This window comes from Phyllopteryx taeniolatus, chromosome 6 (genome assembly GCF_024500385.1).
Source record: "Phyllopteryx taeniolatus isolate TA_2022b chromosome 6, UOR_Ptae_1.2, whole genome shotgun sequence".
Classification (NCBI taxonomy): domain Eukaryota; kingdom Metazoa; phylum Chordata; class Actinopteri; order Syngnathiformes; family Syngnathidae; genus Phyllopteryx; species Phyllopteryx taeniolatus.
In genome coordinates, this window is record NC_084507.1 from 9,543,559 (window position 1) to 9,565,291 (window position 21,733).

Genomic DNA, 21,733 nt, shown 5'->3' on the forward strand with positions numbered 1-21,733 from the left:
GTGTAATATAAAACTAAGCTATTGCTGTTCCTTTTGGCAATATCTTTGTACATCGGATTGTTTTGTGGCTTTGTTACCATCAGAAAATGAACAAATCCGATCTTATCCAGCCTTATTTAGCCTTATCAGCTAAAAATTATGTGATCGGCCACAATTTCCAATCACATGATCGGTGTGGGGCGGCACGGTGGACGACAGGTTAGAGCGTCAGCCTCACAGTTCTGAGGACCGGGGTTCAATCCCCGGCCACGCCTGTGTGGAGTTTGCATGTTCTCCCCGTGCCTGCGTGGGGTTTCTCCGGGCACTCCGGTTTCCTCCCACATCCCAAAAACATGCATGAATTGAAGACTCTAAATTGCCAGTAGGTGTGACTGTGAGTGCGAATGGTTGTTTGTTTGTATGTGCCCTGCGATTGGCTGGTGACCAGTTCAGGGTGTACCCTGCCTCCTGCCCGATGATAGCTGGGATAGGCTCCAGCACGTCCGCGATCCTAGTGAGGAGAAGCGGCTCAGAAAATGGATGGATGGATGGATGGATGATCGGTTCGGGTCCACTCTGAATAAAACTTTCGTTGTTATGCTGTAATCATACAGGCAGACATGATCTCTTGGCACACATTGGCTTTATTACTTCACGATGACACTTTTCCAGATAGCACTAAAACTTGAACATGTCATGATCCAGGTACATCCATTCCTTGCCTGAGTCTCCTCCTATCAAATGCATACTGTCAGTGGGATAACATGGTCACAAATCACTTGGTTGCAAGAACAGAGAATTGAACTCACTTCAGCTCTCTGCACTTTCTCACATCCAAACCTGGCATAACACCTCTGAAATGTTTAGGGTGTGAATGTGCTTGTAAATTTCTATCGTAACTTTGCCTATTGAGCCAGAATAGCATAATGCAGGACATAATTGGGAGCCCTAAAGTGGGACATAATATGTGGACATATACTGGAAAACTTACATTTTTAATTGCCTGTATACAAATAGGTAGTTACTTTACTGGAGTGCCTGCTGACCCATCAAGTGTCAAATTTAACAATCAAGTAAATCTTTTGGTAGCTCTCCATTTCCAAAAATGTGTTCTATTTTCGGTTCCACAGTGTAATACAATACCAACCCTACAACGAGTATAATGGTTAAATTAGCCATTGGTGGCTCCACGCAAACACGTTTCTTCTGTAGTCAGGATATAGATGGGTGAACATCTTCTGCTCTGGAGGGAGTCTCCAGAATTCTCCAATTAAGACATTCAAAGTCATTGGCTTTTGCTAGATGGGTTGGAAATGTTGCTTGCTTAGCAACACTGAGTAACCGTCACATTTTCACAACGCCCTAGCTCTGACCCCAAGAAGTCATTGTAACAAAAGCTGCACTCTGCATTGGCCTAGCTGTATAGGAGGCAGGGTGAGAAATGGCTCATTTGCATGAGACAGAATTACCCCTCATTTCAACCAGTATGTGGATGTTTATCGTATTGTAATTCTTCATATTTTGTAGGAGCTGTTTAATTTCATTGTGAAAAAAAGAATAATACTGTAGGTCTCCTTTAAAGACACAAGGCTGTTTTGAAGCAAAATATCTAATATCAGATTGGTCCACACAGTACACCATTCATTCATTCATTTTCCGTACCGCTTATCCACACAAGAGTTCCGGGCATGTCCGGGCTATCCCAGCTATCTTCGGGCGAGAAGCAGCGTACACCCAGAACTTGTTGCTAGCCAATCGCAGGGCACATATAAACAAACAACCATTCACACTCACAGTCACAGGCACGGGGAGAACATGCAAACTCCACACATGTGGGGCTGGATTTGAACCCAGGTCCTCAGTACTGTTAGGCAGATGTGCTAACAAGTCATCCAACGTGCCACCTACAATACACCAATTACTCTCTTTTCTTTCAACACATAATTTAAGCACTTATATAAATGCAGTCCAGAATGGCATGCCTGTCAGAAACCAAGACTAAGTGACACCAAGACAACCTTTTGTCATATTTTTCAAAATGACTGCTTTCAAGCAGGAATGAGATTACCATTTATAAGAATGGGGTCAACCTGTAATTCTACGTTTTTGCTTCATCTAAGCCCAGCAGGGATATGGGTATGAGTTTCAGAGATGCATGAATATCAAGATCTGACACCCAGCTAGGTGTGGAAATGCAATTTAAGAGACTTAACTGCTTTGGGATAAATCCAAGTGAAGATGCAGGCATGGAAATGTTGCTCATTTTCCAAGTGCCTTGCTCTATAGTACCATGACTAGGCCCAGAGGACAAAAGATTCATCACAGGCCTGCATAAATTAGGCAACAAATTTACAATGATTTATTGACTTAATATGTGGACGTGATTACAGCAGAGGAGCAGATTGGAGACACGCATGGCTGGCTTTAGATTAGAGGCAGATATGAGGGACATAGCTCTTCTGAGGGCGTGTGTAACCCTATTTGTGCTTAAATTTGTGTGTGCGTAGTATTTGCAATGCATGGTTGAAGAGTGTATTCAAGATAGTGCAGTGTCTGTATGCTAATACCACAGTGCTGGGCTGTCCCTAAGGATAAATCCATCTCTTATTCAGAATCTCGTTGAGCCCTGGGCACTCCTACTCCCATCAGATAAGGAAAGAAGGCTAAATGTGCTGCTCTGGGTTAGTGTACCATGTTAAGTATATACTGTATTATGCGCATGTGGATTTTGTTTGGAGGGGTCCAAAAACTGACCCTTGAGGGACCCCATAGGTCATTGCCATTCGATGAGATTGAACGCTTCCAATGGTTATAAAATAACTCCTTTCCTCCAGGTAGGACCTGAACCATTTAAGGACTGTTCCATTTAGTCCTACCCACTCCTACCCACGTTTCCAACCTGTCCAGCAGTATATTATGATCTACCGCATCGAAAGCCGCACTGAGGTCCAACAAGACCAGAATTGACACCTTTCCCGAGTCCTTTTATCATTTAGCACTTTGATAAGAGAAGATTCTGTACTGTGATGAGTTCGGAACCCTGATTGAAATTTGTCAAAAAGTCCATTTAAGTTCAAGAAATTGCTGAGTTAATTAAAACTAACTTTCTCAACAACCTTGGCTATGAAAGGTGTAAGTGTTGAAAAGGTCCCCCATTGGTGTGACGCCCCTGACAACTGCTACTTCAATTAGTAGCTATTCTTTTACATAAAGCTTTTTTTCCTATGTAAAGGTGAAAATAAGCTGTTGACACCTAAAATAGTAACAACATTTCTCTTCAAAACGCCTCATTGAATAATCAGAATTCAGTCCAGAAGCAAAAATGGTTGGCTTCACTTTCTGCTCCTTCTCCATGTCCAATTTGTGAACCTCAAGTAAACATTGCTTTAAAGGTTGTCAGCTTATGACAGAGTACTCTTGTTTTTTACTCGTGGACATGTGTTTCAGGTGTGTAAGGGTTGATTTATTCTGGTGGGATACAGGGCAGTCACTGATGGTGTAGTGGTGCATTCGCCTGACTTTGATGCAGGCAGCGTGGGTTCAGTTCTCACTCAGTGATGGTGTGAATGTGAATGCGAGTGGTTGTCTGTGTCTATGTGTCCTGCGACTGACTGGCGACCAGTCCCCCTTTTGCCCAAAGTCAGCTGAGATATGCTCCAGCGCCCCACAACCCTGAACAAGATGAGCGGTATTGAGAATGGATGGATGGATGGGATACAGCGCCGTGGCCACACCAACTACCTTTGACTTATCACCAAACAGAAAGCTGGGATGTAGCATATATATATTTTAAAATAACTATAAGATTTATTAGGCGGCACGGTGGACGACTGGTTAGCACATCTACCTCACAGTTCTGGGGACCAGGGTTCAAATCCCGGACCCGCCTGTGTGGAGTTTGCATGTTCTTCCCATGCCTGCGTGGGTTTTCTCCGGGCACTCCGGTTTCCTCCCACATCCCAAAAACATGCATTAATTGGAGACTCTAAATTGCCCATAGGTGTGACTGTGAGTGCAAATGGTTGTTTGTTTGTATGTGCCCTGCGATTGGCTGGCGACCAGTTCCGGGTGTACCCCGCCTCAAGCCCGAAGATAGCTGGGATAGGCTCCAGCACGCCCACAACCCTTGTGAGGATAAAGCGGTACAGACAATGGATGGATGGATACAATGTATTAAAACTATATTTAATTGCTTCATAGATTGGGTTTAGTGTGTTTAATAAATTAAAGTTGAAGAATGTAAAACAGGTCCTTGCATCCTTTGATTTTTCTGTACGCGGACTTCGGAGGAAAAAGTTTGGAAACACCTAGTGTAGAGACGTCAGGCAATAGTTAGAGCACTACCTTTCATGACTTTAGTGTTTCTGTGTGGTTGCCATTCTGTCCAAACCATCCCTTGGGCCATTAGATGCAGCATCGTCTCCAATATAGTGGCTGGCCCACACTTTTGTTTCCCTCTAATTCTTTCCCTGTCTATCTTGGTTATGTTCAGGCCAAACTATTTTTTCAGTGATTTACTACATTACAAAGCGCTATAATGCTCCAAAGTAAATATGACAAAAGGCTGCTCCATTATTCTCCATCTGAAGGACAAGCATATTGCATTTTTTCACCTTTTCACACATTTACAGGTTTTTCTGTATTTCTGTATTTGTTTTAGCTGGCTGTTGTGTGTAGTCCGCCTCAAGGCTTTTGGATGTAGGTAATGTGGAGTTGTTATTCATGAACAGTTTCTGTAAACAGTTTTTTTTAATTTTGCACTACCCCCATTAAACATCTATTGTTTAGAACGATGGTAATTTAGACCTAGGCTTTGTGTGCATATACTGTATGTATCATAACAACTAGGTTATAGTGAGGTAATATTACTCTTCTTGTTTTTCTCTCCAGAAATTTTACATCTCTCACTATCACTGTCAATGCGTGAAATATCATACCTGCCTCATTAACACTGTTATATAGGTTCCTCAGCCATTTAAAACATATAGGGTTGTATATCGATTAACATGCCCTTTGTAAAAGGCTATCTCATTTAAGAAGTAACCTTCTTGTAAACCTGAAACACTCAATCACTAGGGTACATATAGTTTTTGCAGAGTGAGCTTGTGATGTATTCTTGTAGCCAGCAGTCCTGTAATGTCAAGTTTTTGTGATTCTCCCTTATAAAGTTGAAAAGGTGCCAGTGATGCAGTCATGATGTGATGCATTTGTAATACCACATTAATTTGGTAATGTTCCAAGCTTACAGAGGTATTTAGTTCTGAGAAAATCAAGACAACAATACTAATAAATTGGAAAAAAAAAAAAACAGTCCATAAGATATGCATACAATTGTCTGTCTGTGTTTATTTCCTGATTCTTTTCATTTGCAAGAAAAAGTATGTCAACTTTTTTGGAATCTGGATTTCTGCATGATTTCTGCATTGTTCAAAATTTGTGGTGATCGTCATCTTCAGTAAGTCACAGCAAAAGACTAGCACGGCCCGAAATTGTATGTGTTTTTATGTTTTTTATTGGACACGCAAATTTAAACTTTCACAGTGCAAGGTGGAAAAAGTATGTAAACCTGTGGGCTAATGACTTCTCCAAGAGCTAATCCCTGTTAGGAGTCAGCCAACCTAAGGTCTAATCAGTGTGACAAGATTGTTAGTTGAAGCTGTCCTGCCCAGTAAAAAAAAAAAACACTACAATTTTGAGTGTTTTGTTCTCAAGAGGCATTGTCTCAGGGCACTTTTTGCACTAGTAGCAAAAGTTGGTTGCACTAGCACATGATTTGGTCGCATTATTTTTTTAAGAAAGTACAGCATGAACATGGCATAACATAGTTTCGATTGACAGTGACTCGAGATATGATATTAGCAAAATATGTTACTGTGAACAAGAAGTTTGTCCGCAACAAGCACTAGGAGACAAAACAGGGCAGTTCAATTTTAAAACACAACAATTTTTCTCTGAGCATTCCTGTTTCCTCCCACATCCCAAAAACGTGCATGCTAGGTTAATTGACGACTCTAAATTGCCCGTCGGTGTGGATGTGAGTTCTTTGTTTGTTTGTATCTGCCCTGCGATTGGCTGGCAACCAGTTCAGGGTTTACCCCGCCTCCTGCCCGATGATAGCTGGGATAGGCTCCAGCACTCCCGTGACCCTTGTGAGGATAAGCGGCTCAGAAAATGGATGGATGGATCATTTGTTCGTCAAGAGGGGCCAGTTTTTATAGTGAGGGCTCCCAACCCTCTTCCCTTGGGAAAACCACTTTATTTTGAGCATTACCACAACCAGATGCTTGACATACATTTAAAAATGAATGTGTAAGTGTACCACTACCATATAACAGTATTGTGTATGATTATTCACACTTTTTTGCAAATTATTTACAAGCAAAACAAACCAATTTACCTAGTTAAGATCATTGTCCCCAACGTAATGTAAATCATTACTATTGCAGTTGTTGCACATTATTTTAATGATAGTTTGTTCTCCTATACAATCCTCTTTAAAGGAGTCTGGGCTTTTTAACTTTGAACATATCATAGCTTCATATGTCGATGCTATAAACAGAAAGACAGAAGGACAGACAGACAGACAGATAGATAGATAGATAGATAGATAGATAGATAGATAGATAGATAGATAGATAGATAGATAGATAGATAGATAGATAGATAGATAGATAAATAGATAGGTAGATAGATAGATAGGATTTGTTAGCTTTGCTAGCTTCATAACAAAGTTATTAAAACCTTTGCACAAGACTGTGTTTTTAATAATGAGTGAAATGAAAACGACAGACAAATTAAGCAGGCAACCTTTGCAAAGCGGTGTAGCCCCACTCCCACACACACACAGACAAATACACACGCACACACCATCGTAATTTTGAAATGATCATACGTGATGTCACACCGGGAAACAACTTTTGGTTTTACTCCCGTGACAAATGTAGTAGCATTGATAATGTGTGTAAAAAGAAAAGCTGTAGGTGACTTGCGGCAGGAGGAGTTAACCGGCTTACCGGACTCCACAAGGTAGGTGCGGGCTAGCTAGCTTGCTCACCAGTAGTCCAGATGAGTTGAAGGCTCCCACTTTTTAAAATGAATAAGTAGCGGGCCAGCGTCACAATAGTTACGTGGTGGCCACTGGCCAGACACAACCATGTACCGGCCTCTCTGTGGCGCACATATGTGCTGCGTACGTATGCGACAGTGCTGTTGACAATAACATGTCCTATCTGAAAGAAGCAGTCCATTATGTTGCAGCAGGCAGTCAATCATATTCAGCATGTCGCTTCTAACCCAAATGGAACTCATGACAATGATTGACACGGCGTCACAGCTCTTTCTCTCTCTCTCTCTCTCTCTCTCTCTCTCTCTCTCTCTCTCTATCTGTTGCGCTCTCTCTCTCTGTCGCTCTCTCTCTCTCTCTGTCGCTCTCTCACGCGCAGGAGGAGGAGATTTCAGTGGAAAAATAGGTGACTTTCAGCCGTTAAAACATGGACTCGTGCAAATGCGACAAGATGAAATCTTGAATCGCGCAAACTGAAAAAAGGCTGCATATACGACCAATTAGGTCACAGTTTCTTTACGTCATCAGATGAAATGGCGGTGGAATGCAAAAATAAATGTTAGGAAAAGCCTATTAGAACATTTGGTCTTTTTTCAGGGTTAATCAGCGGGTCTGTAAACTGTGGCAGGAGTGTGCTGACCCCATTTAACAGAGTTTTAATGTGATTGATTAGTCTTGAACAGAGCCACGTGACCAGTTATGAGGGTGTGCAACTGTGCATCCACATTATCTCAGTCATTTATTTTCACTTCACTTTTTTAATTGGGTTGCACCATCCATCAAGCTTTTTTGTAGAACTGCATTTCACATTTTAAGTTAGTTGCTGGTGACATTCCTTTCTCTACTCATCCTAAAACATTTAATCTAAAATCATATCTTTGGTTCATTAAAGATCTGATGCTGGACTCCACAGCATTCTCACACACAACCAAGATTTTGTATGGAACAACAGTAGCACCTTAAAGGGATTAAAAAAAGAGGCTACACAGCTAAAAGAGGTATTCAGGGGATGTATGTGATCACTCTTTGTAAAAAGAAAAAAAAACAAGTTGAGTTTCTGTACGCTACTGTGATATCGTCCACCTGAGTAATTTTGCATTATATCAATAAGATAAGTTAGTTAACAATCTGTTCTTCTCTTCTCTTTCATCTGTTCTTCATTTATGTCCTTTACTTGCAGTGTTGTTTGGCCAGTTTGTGGTGTTTCATACATTGACCAGTGATGTTGTCGAGATCTATGATGGATCCTCAACAGAGTCATCGCTTCTCTCATCGATTTATGGATCCCATTCAGGTAAAAATGGACAATACCTTTTGAAGTCTTTTGTGTGTGTGTGTGTCTGTCTGTCTGTGTGTTATGCTGGATCACAGACTTTCAAAATCACGTTACAAAAGTACTATTTTTTTTTTCAAGGACAGTCACCACACCTCACATAACACTTTACACTAGATAAATAAAGGAAGAATCTGGAGCACCTTATCAGCTTCACTTCATCAATTGTACTGCTCCAGGAATCTAAAAACATAGTAGTAATAAGCGAGTAATCATGAGAATTGAATACACTCTTGGATCCCGATGTAACAAATACAAGCCATCTGTTGACACTTGTTTCCACACAGTGTTTATGAGACAATGATACAATATAGAGACAATTAATTAGTCCTCTTTTTTCTCCACTGATACCACAATTATTTTTTTTAACTCTAGTTTAAATGAAATTTTAAATGTAAATGTTGAAAGCCACACGTTTTTTTTTCAACCCACCAGAGAACATGAGAACACAATGAGGTGGTTATGTACGGTCATTAAAATGAGGGGCATTGTAAAAATAATGTTGACTGTGTCTCATTTGCTTTTACATTTCAGGGGAGACACTTCCTTTGAGCTCAGGAAACAAGGTAACACTCAAGTTTACCTCAAACGGAACTGACACAGCAAAAGGATTTCATTTTGTTTACCAAGGTAAGGCTTCTTTTCAGAAACTGTTCCCTGATTTTGACATGGGCTGTCTTAATTGACCCTGAAGGTCCAACGAGTTTGCCTCCTTAGATTGTTTTTAAAAATATAATTTACTCGGAACTCATTCTATAATTGTGTGTGGCAGAGCACAACAGAGCAGGATGCGGTGCAGTCAAAGTGCTTATTCAGGCAGACCAGAAAACATTAATGCATGGCATGATGTTCTAACCATTCCATTCTCCGTCCTTTGTCTTCCTGTCTCTTCCCCCATTGTCTCTCTGTCTATCATGCCTATCCACCACTCTCCCAATACTATCGTTGTCCACTCCGTCTTTCATCTCATTCCTAGCCGTCCCCAGGACAAGCTCCTCTCAGTGTAGCTCGGTCCCAGAGCCCCGTTTTGGGAAACGCATAGGGAATGACTTTGGCACAAGTATGGGCGTGCTGTTTGAATGCAATCCAGGCTATACGATGCATGGTGCCAGTGCCATCAAGTGTGAGGCTGTGCCCAGTGCCCTGGCCCAGTGGAACGGCACTGTGCCCACATGTGTTGGTAAGTGGCCTCATCCCCCCTCTCTATTCTCTCTCCACAGTCACACACTGATGGAGCTAGTGTGTAACATAAGATAATGCCTGTCACCTCTTTCAAAGCATGGACTGATTTCTGGTTTGGTTGGAAATACAAGAGCTTTATGTTTCGAATCAAACGTGGGCTCACTCTTGTGAACTTCATGTTAGTCTATTTTTATATGACTATATTGTCATGTAATTAGAAGCAATAAGCATTGTTGTATCTAATAGAGGCAGACTTGACAAAATATGCTATATTCTCATGCATACAGTATAGCATACATCATATTTGCAAAATGGGAAATGACAAGGAATCAGATGTCATTTGATTATAAACATATCAAATGTTATAAAGTACCTGTATAAAGGAATATGATTTCATCCATGGATGCTAGTAATGACCTAAGCATGTTTATGTACAAAGCATTGTTAACTGTACCAGAACCAACATGGGTCTCTCCATGATTGTTTGGCATAACATACTCACAACATACCTATGATTTACATGCTGCATCAGCACCCACTGTTACCAAAACAAGCGCATTCAGCAGGACATACATTCCGTCTGACAAGGACAGTGACACTGAATGGTGGACGTGGATGAAAGGTCTGGCGTTGTGCCAGCCAGTGAAATTTCCCGGCCTCTGAGTGCGGTAGACCTTGAGTCAGGGATTGTTGGAATTCACAGCCACATAAGGGAAACAGTGCAATATGCAGATTCGTTTTAAACACAATTTAGCTGGGGATCAAATTTGGCTGCAATGTGTAGTTCCACATTTGGGCAAACAATAGTATAAGAAAAATAATATATCGCCGGCGTCGGGCCAAAACCACCTATGTTCAAATTTGGTAACATTTTTTCAAAAATCGATACTACTGGTAAATTCTCAAGTGGGTTTTTTTTTTTTTAACAAATTATGTACCCATATAAAGTGTTGAAAATAGCTTGCTCATTTTGATGATGCAATGTTAATGGCACAACTAACCTGGTTTGGTTTCCTGAAAAGTGATGGCTTTGGAGCTGCAAGGTTTCCACCCATCAGGAGCAATATGCAGGGGTGAAAAAAACAATTTTGGTCTAGTTCTCAATGGAGCACAATTGGTTGTTGCTTTGTGGTCATTTTTTTCCCCAACCAACTGATCTCTTGGATGAATTTAAAGACAAAGTACGGCCCACGGGCCACATCCACAGTCTCTGACTGGCCGTCGCAGCCTCCATGTGAGCAAAATGAAATTTAAGGTATGCGCTGCTTTTATTTTGATGTGTGTCGACAGTGCAAGTGAACAAGAGCAATCAATGTCTTGGCTTCAGTGTTGCCAACTTTGGAATTTTCTGACTATTCTTGCAACCATCGTTTAAAAAAAAAAAAAAAAAAAAAAAGAATCGCACCAACGCAAATTGTTAGCAACATTCTTATTTCCTGCTTGGTGAAGGGAATTAGCCCTGGTAAAGATTTGGGAGTCTGAACTAAGAAGGGCTGCTATGAGCTTGTGGTTTATCAGTGGTAGTGTACCCGTCAAATGTTTTAGAACACGTCAGTTTTCTCCTTTTTTTTTTTATTATTTATTTATTGATTGATTTTATTGAGAGTCAAGCACTTCAAGTCCAGCGAATAGCCACACAGTTATGGTAACGTCCACAAGAGAGTTGGGAAGAACTTTCTGAAGAATATTTTATTTCCATTTTAGAGATAATGCCACGTGTGTTCAGCTGTTTTATCTGCCCAAAGCAGGCTACTTTTAATGAGTCAAAGTTTTAGAATACATTTCTCTTTGTAGATTGAGTCCATTATTATTTTTATTTTTTTGTAACTTGAATAGTTAATAATTTGTTCTGTGCTATCATTTCAGAGTAAAATTAGAGATTGAACTGCATAAATTGAACACATCATCCTTATTATCATCATTACTATAGTAAATGGGGGTTAAATGCACAAACATGGGTGGATGGATGAATGGATGAGTGATTTGCTGATTAATATTGTTCAACAGTGTATTGGAAACCACGTAACATAAATTTTCCATTTTCCAACAGCAACAGAGTAAATACTGTCAAATAAAATAATAGCTCTATGTAAAATAAATAACAATAGTAATAGCTTAAGGTTTCCTTGTAAAGCAAACAAAGAGAGATATGTTGTTGGGGATTGTCATTTAATGCTCAATTTGTGCTGAAAATGGTTTGTGCTTGCAGCAAAAACACCTTTGCCGGCCGGAACAGCACACAGACTGTTGATCTGCCCTGTTGATCTTATGGTGAAGAATAGACGTCTCCCACATTGTGAGACAAAAACAAAATACTTTACAGTGTACCTTTTAAAATTTAAAGCATTGCAGATGATTTTCCACAGGCTCATTTAAACTGTGGCACTAACTACCTTCACAAGGAAATTATTCACCATCATTTTAAGTATCTGCTTAAGTAAGTCTTCAATCAGTTGAAATTAACAAGAATATTTTACTGGAGAAATAAAAGTTAAAACGATTTTTTTTCCACTTCTTTTTATTTCTCGCTCATCTTATATGCTTATGCAGCAAATCTTACACAAATACTAAATCATTCAAATTATAGAAAATTATAAGTGCTCAGATTTGCATAAGGTCACAGTTTGCGCTGATTCATTCTCAGTAAGCCAACACCATGAAATTCATGGTCTTTTTTAAGATTGAACAAGCAGCCCCGGACGGAGCATGTTTTTAAACATTAGATATATGTTTTTTAAATAGTTCAGGCTTTAAAAAAAAAAAATATTCTATATTTGTTCTTCATTTCTTTGTGTAATTTCTCCTGATGACTTGCGGCATACAATAAGCTTGTCCCGAGAATGTCGCAACCTCTTCAGTCTTTTGCCATACATTGGTTCATGTTAATAGTCAGGCATTTTTGGTCATTATAATTCATTTGAATTATGAAAGACAACGAATACCCTCTGTGTTACTGCTTGCAAAAGTGCAATAGGAAAAAATGCCATTTCAATTAAGAACTATAACAGGTTCAAACAATGGTACAACTCAAAGAAATAAGGAAGCGTGAATTTGATTTTTTCTAACATATCCATGGTACCACTATTTTGGTATTACTGTATTGCGATTGCTTACACATCTATTCACACACATTCTGAAATGTATTTTAACTAGAATGCATATATCAGCAATATTAAATGATATATTAAATAAATGGGTAAAATATTTTAAAATAAATCCATAAAAAGTAATAGATTTAATACATTATTAATGCAAAAGTGAATGTAAAATAAAACAGGTAATGCACAATGCAGACAGAAATAATTGATATATTGATTTAAATGCCTAATTAAAAGACACTGTGAAGACACATCAAACAGTGCAAACAATGTCTCATAATGTGAAGTCCCAATGCTCGTCTACCTGTGGTAACTCTGAATTATGATCTTGTCACAGATTGAGATGGGTGGGGAGCTCTCATATTTTTATGAGCCTCATGATTTCTAATCTCGCTCTACAAATTATATGAAGTGACAGCTCAGGGGACTCAAAGGAGCAGTTAAATCAAAGCAAGATTGTAAGTCTTTCCTTGAAATGTATCTGCAGTTTCCAGTTAAGATTTTGGTCGTATGCTAGATGTGTTTTTAAACTATTAAATCCTACAATTAACCTGTTCCTAAACGGTACACAAGGGACAGAAGAAATATGTAGACAGTGCATGTATTCATCCTGCAAATATTGAGGGTAATGCACAGGAATATACTGTATAACACACTTAAGAGGCCATGCAAGATTCATAGAGTAGTGATGGGATGATGATACCTCAAGGAGTGTATTGACACACTACACAAACTGTGTCGGCACTGTATTGACTCTCTGTTGGTCACTCAATAGTGACCCCTGCAGTAGTTCTAAAATTGCAGGGAAACAAAATAAAAACAAGATGGAAAAGCTTACATGCTGCAAACCCAACATCAGCCTGTGAAATAATATTTAGTCGCTAGTCCTTTACTGAAAATATGATCTCATCATTGTATAATTTCATTTGCTCAATTTGTTTGCTGAGTTGTTTATGAGAATAGTTTAAAATTTGCTTAAAACCTTGTTTGTGTAAATGGTGAAATGAGTTGGTATCTAAAATATTGCAATTTTTTCTGTAATAAAATTCAGAGTTAAAATGTTTAACTTATGGATGGAATTTTGTTAAGTGTTCAATCATACGAAATAAAAGACTAAACATTGATTCATTTATGCATTTTTATTGAGGAACAAAGGTTTTTGAAGTGTCTTTGCTCCAAGGCGATTTCTCCTCTTAGACACCAGTTCCCCCGCATTAGAAAAAATTATTTCACAGGGTACAGATGAAGATGATGAGCACAAAAATTTAAGTGCGAGTTGATAAACTACAGGAGCTCCCCGAATCCCTAAATTTCAACAATGGTGAATGGCTGACAGTCTTTGATGATCATGTTGACCATAGCCTCATCCACTGCTTGCTTGTTAGGAACTGCAAGCCAAAAGGAAATATTTTGTTAAAAGCTTATTAAAGGACTAATTTTTACAAACAATATTATAGAGTCACACAAAGCCTTTTGTGTGTAATAAACTATTTTTGAATTTTTTTTTGTGAGAATTTCAACATACCTGGGGTACTCACACGAGTATCTGCCAATTCTTTATTGCCATGCCGAGCTCTATAATGCCTCAACATTGATGAAGTGCTCTTATTGATGTTAGATAGCTCTGTGGAGCAGAGCCGACACTTCACCTACAATAAAATAAAAAGTGAATTTATCTGAAAACAATTCAAATCTCTTACCAGAACAGAGTGCACACATATTTAATAAAACAACTAACAGTAAACAATGCCCAAAGGAGAAAAAGATTCACCTTATTTGGCATCAAAAGATAAAAATTATTCCAGACTAGGGAAAAGTTCTGGGAACGATCCATAGTCAGTGGAACAAGGTGAGACCAAGCAAAAATCCAACAGCAAAACAACACCCAACAAATCCACATGTTGACACAATTTGTGTCTTTATAAAAACTATTTTGGCGCGGCACAAATGGAAATCAAAGTGTTTGATGAGCATCTAACTCCGTCACTCAGAAAGGGTGGAGCTGAAGTCAAATTTGTCAGTACATAAATTACACAGTATCCAGGATTTTAGCATTCACAGAATCATGATGTTCAGAACAAGAACATTCAATGTCCGAGGTACTGAACTTCAGTATTCAACTTCCATCCATCCATTTTCAACACTGCTTATCCTGGTTAGAGTCGCAGGGCGCTGGAGCCTATCCCAGCTCACTTCGGGCGAAAGGCGGACTATACCCTGAACTGGTCACCAGTCAATTGCAGGGCACATATAGACACGGACAACCATCCGCACTCACATTCACACCATCACTGAGTGGGAACTGAACCCACACTGCCCGCACCAAAGTCAGGCGAGTGAACCACGACACCATCAGTAGCTTCAGTATTCAACTTATATAGTAGAATTCAAAACAATTTCTAATCAATCTGATGTTAATTCTAATGCTGAACAGTGAACACGTGACAGGCCTCAGCCGGTGATGATATTACCATGACATAATGGCATGAAGTGTGATTGTGGCCTTAGTGGATGACTGTCCGGTACATTATATATGCACAGTATTTTCTTTAAAGCTCAGCACAGGTGATCTAATAAATGTGTTTGGCACTATATATAGCCAGTAACGATCTTAAAATGTCCTTAATTGCTCTAAATGGCATGTATTGTCTTGTTGCAGTCATTGTTGGATGTATATTTCAGTATAAAGAGTGTGAATTTTATTCTGTATTTGGTTATTACTCATCATAAATCCTTGGAGGTTTTGTTCCAAGTGCTGGGTCACGACAATCCCTCATGGCCTGAAGAGCACAACTGGTTGGCTTCAAGGCCCATTGGCCTATATCTATTTAAAAAAAACTTATGTATGTACACGCTGGTTTCCCTCTTTTTCAGATGTATGGATTTTTTAATTTCTCAAACAATGTGAGTGCAACATGGTCATTGAAACCAATGGAACATTCAAAAGCCTCGATAAATATTTCACTTGTGGCAGTAGGAGAAACAAGTTGCGCTGGGAAGATGAATAGAATTCTCAGTTGACAGATGTGATTGATGCTTCCAGCAGGGGTTACAGTTTCACTTTAAGGCTGAACTGTTTATGAATGCTGCAAGACACAATTTTGTGACGCCATATAAACCTGACTTGGCATTAAATCATGTGGGCAAGGTTGTAAAATTCGGCTAAGAAACTGTCCAAAATAATAGACAGCCTTCCTCAACAATAGCTAGTTTGTCTGTTCCGGCTTAACTATCTGGCATTAAGTGAAGTGATTTTAAAGATGATCTTTAAACATATGATATCAGTGTTGGCTTAAAGTCTCAATTTAAACCCCCAACAATTATGTCTCAGTCACTTTCTGTCACACTTTTTACAGTTCCCTGTGGAGGAGTGCTGACAGGCCGCAGAGGCACGATACTCTCTCCTGGATACCCAGATCCATATGCTAACTATCTGAACTGTGCCTGGAAAATAACTGTTCCAGAGGGAGCTGGCATCCAAGTAAGCTACCCTTGCCCTGTTTGATATTCATGTTTTAATTAACTCCACTCTGTGTCTTGGTTTAGGAAGGTAGCCCTTCCGTCTGTTATGAATATACGCTACACCTGTGTACCATTTTTGTCTCTTCTAGATTCAAGTTGTGACCTTTGCAACAGAGCACAACTGGGATTCGCTGGATTTTTTTGACGGAGTTGATGGCAATGCGCCAAGGCTCGGTAGTTACTCAGGTAAAACTGATTCAAGTGAATGTCATATGGCATCTGGAATTGCAAGTCAGAGATCACAAGTTCCTGGAAGCACAATTGTGGTGATGAAGCAGATGACCATTGATGTGCTCTTTGGGAGCGCTGTGTAAAGCCAGCTATCAAAAGATGCCAAAGAATACCCTCCAGTACAAAAGTCTCGCATCTCTTTAGAGATCTTCATAAAGAAATCTCTGTCCCCAGAGTGGAATTGCAGGATTATGGAACCAGCATTAGATTGTAAATGTGAAATCAAATCATTTTCACCATTACCTCAAAATTAAATTCATCAAGGGTGAATATGTCTCAAGGGTTAGCACTTTTTGCAGTTCTTATTGCTGTCATTGTAATGGGCTTTGACACGGCTAAACATTTTAAACTGTCGGCCATCCGTGAAATGTGCTTATTATTATCCTTAGTTTCCATCGGGATTATTTAAAATGGAAGTTCTCCCATTTTTCAAAATTTTAATTTTAAAACAATTTTTGGAGCCAAAAAATAGTTCTACTTTGAATATAAGAACACACACAAAGTTACACTTTTTTCTCCTGCAGCATATTCATTATGAGTAGTAAGTGTGTTCACATAGTTTTGTTGGACCTAAATAGGGGGATGGAAATAAAAATGCTTAAGGACAATGGAGACAGTGTCTTGAGTGTGCACTTTATCCTCTATAAATACAGGCACGACGATTCCCCAACTACTGAACAGCACATCAAACAACCTCTACCTGACCTTTCAGTCTGACATCAGTGTGTCGGCGGCTGGCTTCCATTTGGAGTACACAGGTATGAGGAGAAATGGCTTGTCTGAGTCCGTCGTGTTGTTTGTCAAATAGGACAAATAAAAGTGCAATGACTGGTCCGAGTGACAGTAATGTCGTCGATGGAGTGAGGTATTCCATCTGCTCCGCTGGTCTTCTAGTGAAACAGTCCAGAATAAACATTTGAAATGATAATTGATGTTTTTGTCTTAAGCAGCACAATGGTGTAGTGGTTAGCACGTCTGTTTATAGTCAAGAGGTTTTCACGATGTGTAGCGTCTGACGCGCTCTGAGCCTCAGCCTACACCGCGCGGAGCTTCAGTGAAGTTAATTGGGTGAGTGAAACAATAAAATATGTCTATGCCAACATTGAGACAGCTAACAAGGTAAACGATTGGTTGCACTTTTGCACTGATGGTTTTTAGGGTTTATTTTAGTCTTCAAACCAAAGTAAGAGCCGATGACAGAAAAAAGTCTTAACATGGAGCTAAAACTTCGAAGCAACTTTACATCACAATGAATTTGGACAAAATTCACATAAATGTTGTCTCACAGTATCACAAACACTAACCTTGTGCCTCATCAGTGGGTAAGGAAAGGGATCGTTTTATAGAATTTGGTTCCATCCATTGGAATAAAAAATAAAAAATCACCGGTGCCCTATGAAGTTACTTTTCGTGCCAAAATGCTGAGATTTGGTGCGTACCCTTCAAAATATTAAAAATATTTAAAATATATTAAATATTATATTGCACATATAAACCATTTGACGTGATAAAACAGTCCCAAATACCAATTTTAACAATGCTATATTTAATTTTAGCTGAAATATTAATTAATGAATATTAAGGCAATTGCACACACATTGCCTTTTAGTTCATAGGTTTGATATTGATACTGGTTATAAAGAACCCGGAGTCAAATGTTCATTTAAGTCTAAGCTGTGAGGTGCTAAGAAAATAGATTTTCACAATTTGGACACCTTTTATTTAAACCATGCAAACTTTTGTGACCCAGCCCCCTAAAAGAATCGGAATCGAGAATCATTTGGAGACGGAATCAAAATAAGGAAACAGAATCGGCAGCGGAATCGCTCAAATTCAAACGATGCCCAACTCAATGCTCCAGACATGCCCAATTTTAGATCAAACAGTCAGTAACTAATAGATGCCAGAGTTAGGAGACGGTGTCCCAGACCAATCATGAATTCACTGGAATGCTCAAGGGCACCATTATAGTGACCAGGAAGAGACCTGGCTCACCTCCTAGAATCCTTTTCAAATATCAATGATTGAGGGGTGCATATTATGGACATTTTACTTTTGATTTGTTTTAATACAAAGATTTGGGTTTTTGGAGGACCTGCCCCCACCCATCACAACCAAGTAAGTCTTTAGTCATCTGCCTATTTCTGAAAATGTGTCTTTGAGCGAGGTGTTATGCACTTCCGCCTCACTGTTTCAAAATAGTAGGGGCATATGGTTAAATTAGCCAGTGTATGGTAAGCACATCTACTCTACATTCAGTGTTGGCATCACAGCACATCCAGGAGGTCGGCAGAAGGTCAGCGCGGGGAGCACTTTCTGACGCTCAATAAAGGCTGGCGTGCGTTGGGTAAATTAGACACGGCTTTGCTTTAGAAGAATCGTGGCGGCAAGTGTGGGCATTTTTCTATATGTGACTGCATCCTTCCATTAATTTTTTTGGGTTACATCTCTCAAGTGCCAGCTAAACCAACTGGGCTTTTTATTTTATAGAGCATTGTGCACTTGTTTTCTGAAAACACGTTTCTCAGAGTGGAGAGTGAATACTTGCATATTGCCGTGGAGGCACCAAATGTTAGGCCAGGTTTAAAAGCAGTCCACTCACTTAACACTAAACATGGCCATCAGATTCTTTTAAGTACTTTAACAGGTAGTTATGTAACCATATCATCTCTGTTGGGCAGAATCCTCTCATCTCCAAAATAACTACTTTTCAGGAAATTAAAAAAATATATACTTTATATTGCTAGCATTTACAGTAGCGCACAAACATCAATACAACACCACCCCAAAATCATGTTCAATTACTAATTTAATTGGCTAAAAAAATGCAAATGCATTATGCTGCCGTTTATTAAAATGGTACGGACTAGTCGATAGTAGCAACTTATTATATTTGTGTGCAGCATAATAGCTAAATGCTGCTTCACCATGTTTGCTTTGGACTCTATGCTCCACTATTTGACCTGAGTCTGTCGATCTCAGAGCCCGACTGGGTTTATATCCCATTAGCATTTCTTTCATGTATTCAGGACCTAAACCGTTTAGTGATTTATAGACCAGTAGCAGAACTTTAAAATATATCCTAAAGCTGACTGGAAGCCAGTGTAAAGACTAGAATTGGAGTAATATGCTCTGACCTCTTTGTTCTGGGAGGCAGGGTGGGCACAGCAACTCATTTGGGGGGCATTGCTCGTGAATGCCCCACCACCCCACCCCATGACGAGTGACGATTGAGTGTTGATGAATGAAGATTAGCGTTACAACACACCAGTAACTCTTACTTGACGGCTTGGTGAAGAAGTGTAGGGGATGAGGAGTAGGGTAGAGTTTGTGTTTGGTGTTGTGTCCATGCGCTACATACAGAGGATGTATGTACTTGCTACCTCCACAAATTCAAATGTTATCATTGTCTTTATGCTAAAAACACTCACTTGTTTTCCACACTCGGCTGCGAACCGCTCCAGTGAGACTTGGAGATCACGGTTTGATGAAGCCAACAGAACCACATCATCTGCAAAAAGCAAAAATGCAATACAGAGGCCACCAAACCGGACCCCCTCTACGCCTAGAAATTCTGTCCATAAAAGTTATGAACAGAATTGGTGACAAAGGGCAGCCTTGGCGGAGTCCAACCCTCACTGGAAACGAGTGCGACCAATGCGGACCAAACTCTTGACACTGGTCATACAGGGACCGAACAGCCTGTATCAAGGGGTTCGGCACCCCATACTTCCGAAGCACCCCCCACGGGACTCCCCGAGGGACACGGTCGAACGCCTTCGTCCACAAAACACATGTAGACTGGTTGGGCTAACTCCCATGCACCCTCGAGGACCCTGCTGAGGGTGTAGAGCTGGTCCACTGTTCCACGGCCAGGACGAAAACCACACTGCTCCTCCTGAATCTGAGATTCGACTTCCCGACGGACCCTCCTCTCCAGCACCCCTGAATAAACCTTACCAGGGAGGCTGAGGGGTCTAGTTGGAACAACCTGTAGTTGGAACACACCTTCCACCACCCTAATCTGCCAATCCAGAGGTACTGTCCCCAATGTCCATGCGATGTTGCAGAAGCGTGTCAACCAGGACAGCCCTACAACATCCAGAACCTTTAGGAACTCCGGGCGACTCTCATCCACCCCTCGGGCCTTGCCACCGAGGAGCTTTTTACCCACCTCGGTGATCTCTACCCCAGTGATCGGAGAGCCTGCCTCAGAGACCTCAGACTCTGCTTCCTCATGCGAAGGTGTGTATTCTCCCCCCCGACTCACAACATCCCGAGTCGAGGTCTGCAGCGCCCCATCCCCACTATACACAGTGTTGATGGTGCACTGCTTCCCCCTCCTGAGACGCCAGATGGTGGACCAGAATTTCCTCAAAGATGTCCGGAAGTCGTTCTCCATGACCTCACCGAACTCCTCCCATGTCCGAGTTTTTGCCTCAGCAACCACTAAAGCTGCATTCCGCTTGGGCAGTCGGTACCCATCAGCTGCCTCAGGAGTCCCACAGGCCAAAAAGACCCGATAAGACTACTTCTTCAGCTTGATGGGATCCCTCACTGCTGGTGTCCACCAACGAGTTCGGGGATTGCCACCACGACAGGCCCCGACAACCTTACGGCCACAGCTCTGGTCGGCTGCCTTGGCAATGGAGGCGCGGAATATGGTCCACTCGGACTCAATGTCCCCCACCTCCCCCGGGACGTGGGTGAAGTTCTGCCGGAGGTGGGAGTTGAAACTCCTTCTGTCAGGGGATTCTGCCAGACGTTCCCAGCAGACCCTCACAATACGTTTGGGCCTGCCAGGTCGCATCTTAACCACCATCGGAGCCAACTCACCACCAGGTGGTGATCAGTTGACAGCTCCGCCACTCTCTTCACCCGAGTGTCCAAGTCATGCGGTCGCAAGTCCGATGACACGACCACAAAGTCGATCATCGAACTGCGACCCAGGGTGTCCTGCCAAGTGCATATGTGGACACCCTTATGCTTATACATGGTGTTCGTTATGGACAATCCGTGGTGAGCACAGAAATCCAATAACAGAACACCGCTCGGATTCTGATCGGGCTGGCCGTTCCTCCAAATCATGCCCTTCCAGGTCTCACCGTCATTGCCCACGTGAGCATTGAAGTCTCCCAGCAGAACGATGGAGTCCCCAGCGAAACCGCTCTCCAGCACCCCCTCCAAGGACTCCAAAAAGGGTGGGTACTCTGCTGTTTGGTGCATAGGCACAAACAACAGTCATGACCCGTCCCCCCACCCGAAGGTGGAGGGAGGCTACCCTCTCGTCCACCAGGGTGAACCCCAATGTACAGGCGCTGAGCC

The 21,733-nt window shown here is 40.9% G+C and overlaps 1 protein-coding gene across 4 annotated transcripts in view; it reads left to right on the forward strand.

The window, feature by feature from the left end:
- The window catches only part of LOC133479563 (CUB and sushi domain-containing protein 3-like), a 283,130-nt gene that overhangs the window by 145,628 nt on the left and 115,769 nt on the right, over positions 1–21,733 (forward strand). For all 4 annotated transcript variants that reach the window (XM_061776717.1, XM_061776718.1, XM_061776719.1 and 1 more), the window contains exons 32-37: positions 8,223–8,336; positions 8,910–9,005; positions 9,352–9,555; positions 16,012–16,136; positions 16,267–16,363; positions 17,062–17,166. In XM_061776717.1, the coding sequence (XP_061632701.1) occupies positions 8,223–8,336; positions 8,910–9,005; positions 9,352–9,555; positions 16,012–16,136; positions 16,267–16,363; positions 17,062–17,166 (741 nt within the window). The remainder of the gene's footprint in view (positions 1–8,222; positions 8,337–8,909; positions 9,006–9,351; positions 9,556–16,011; positions 16,137–16,266; positions 16,364–17,061; positions 17,167–21,733) is intronic.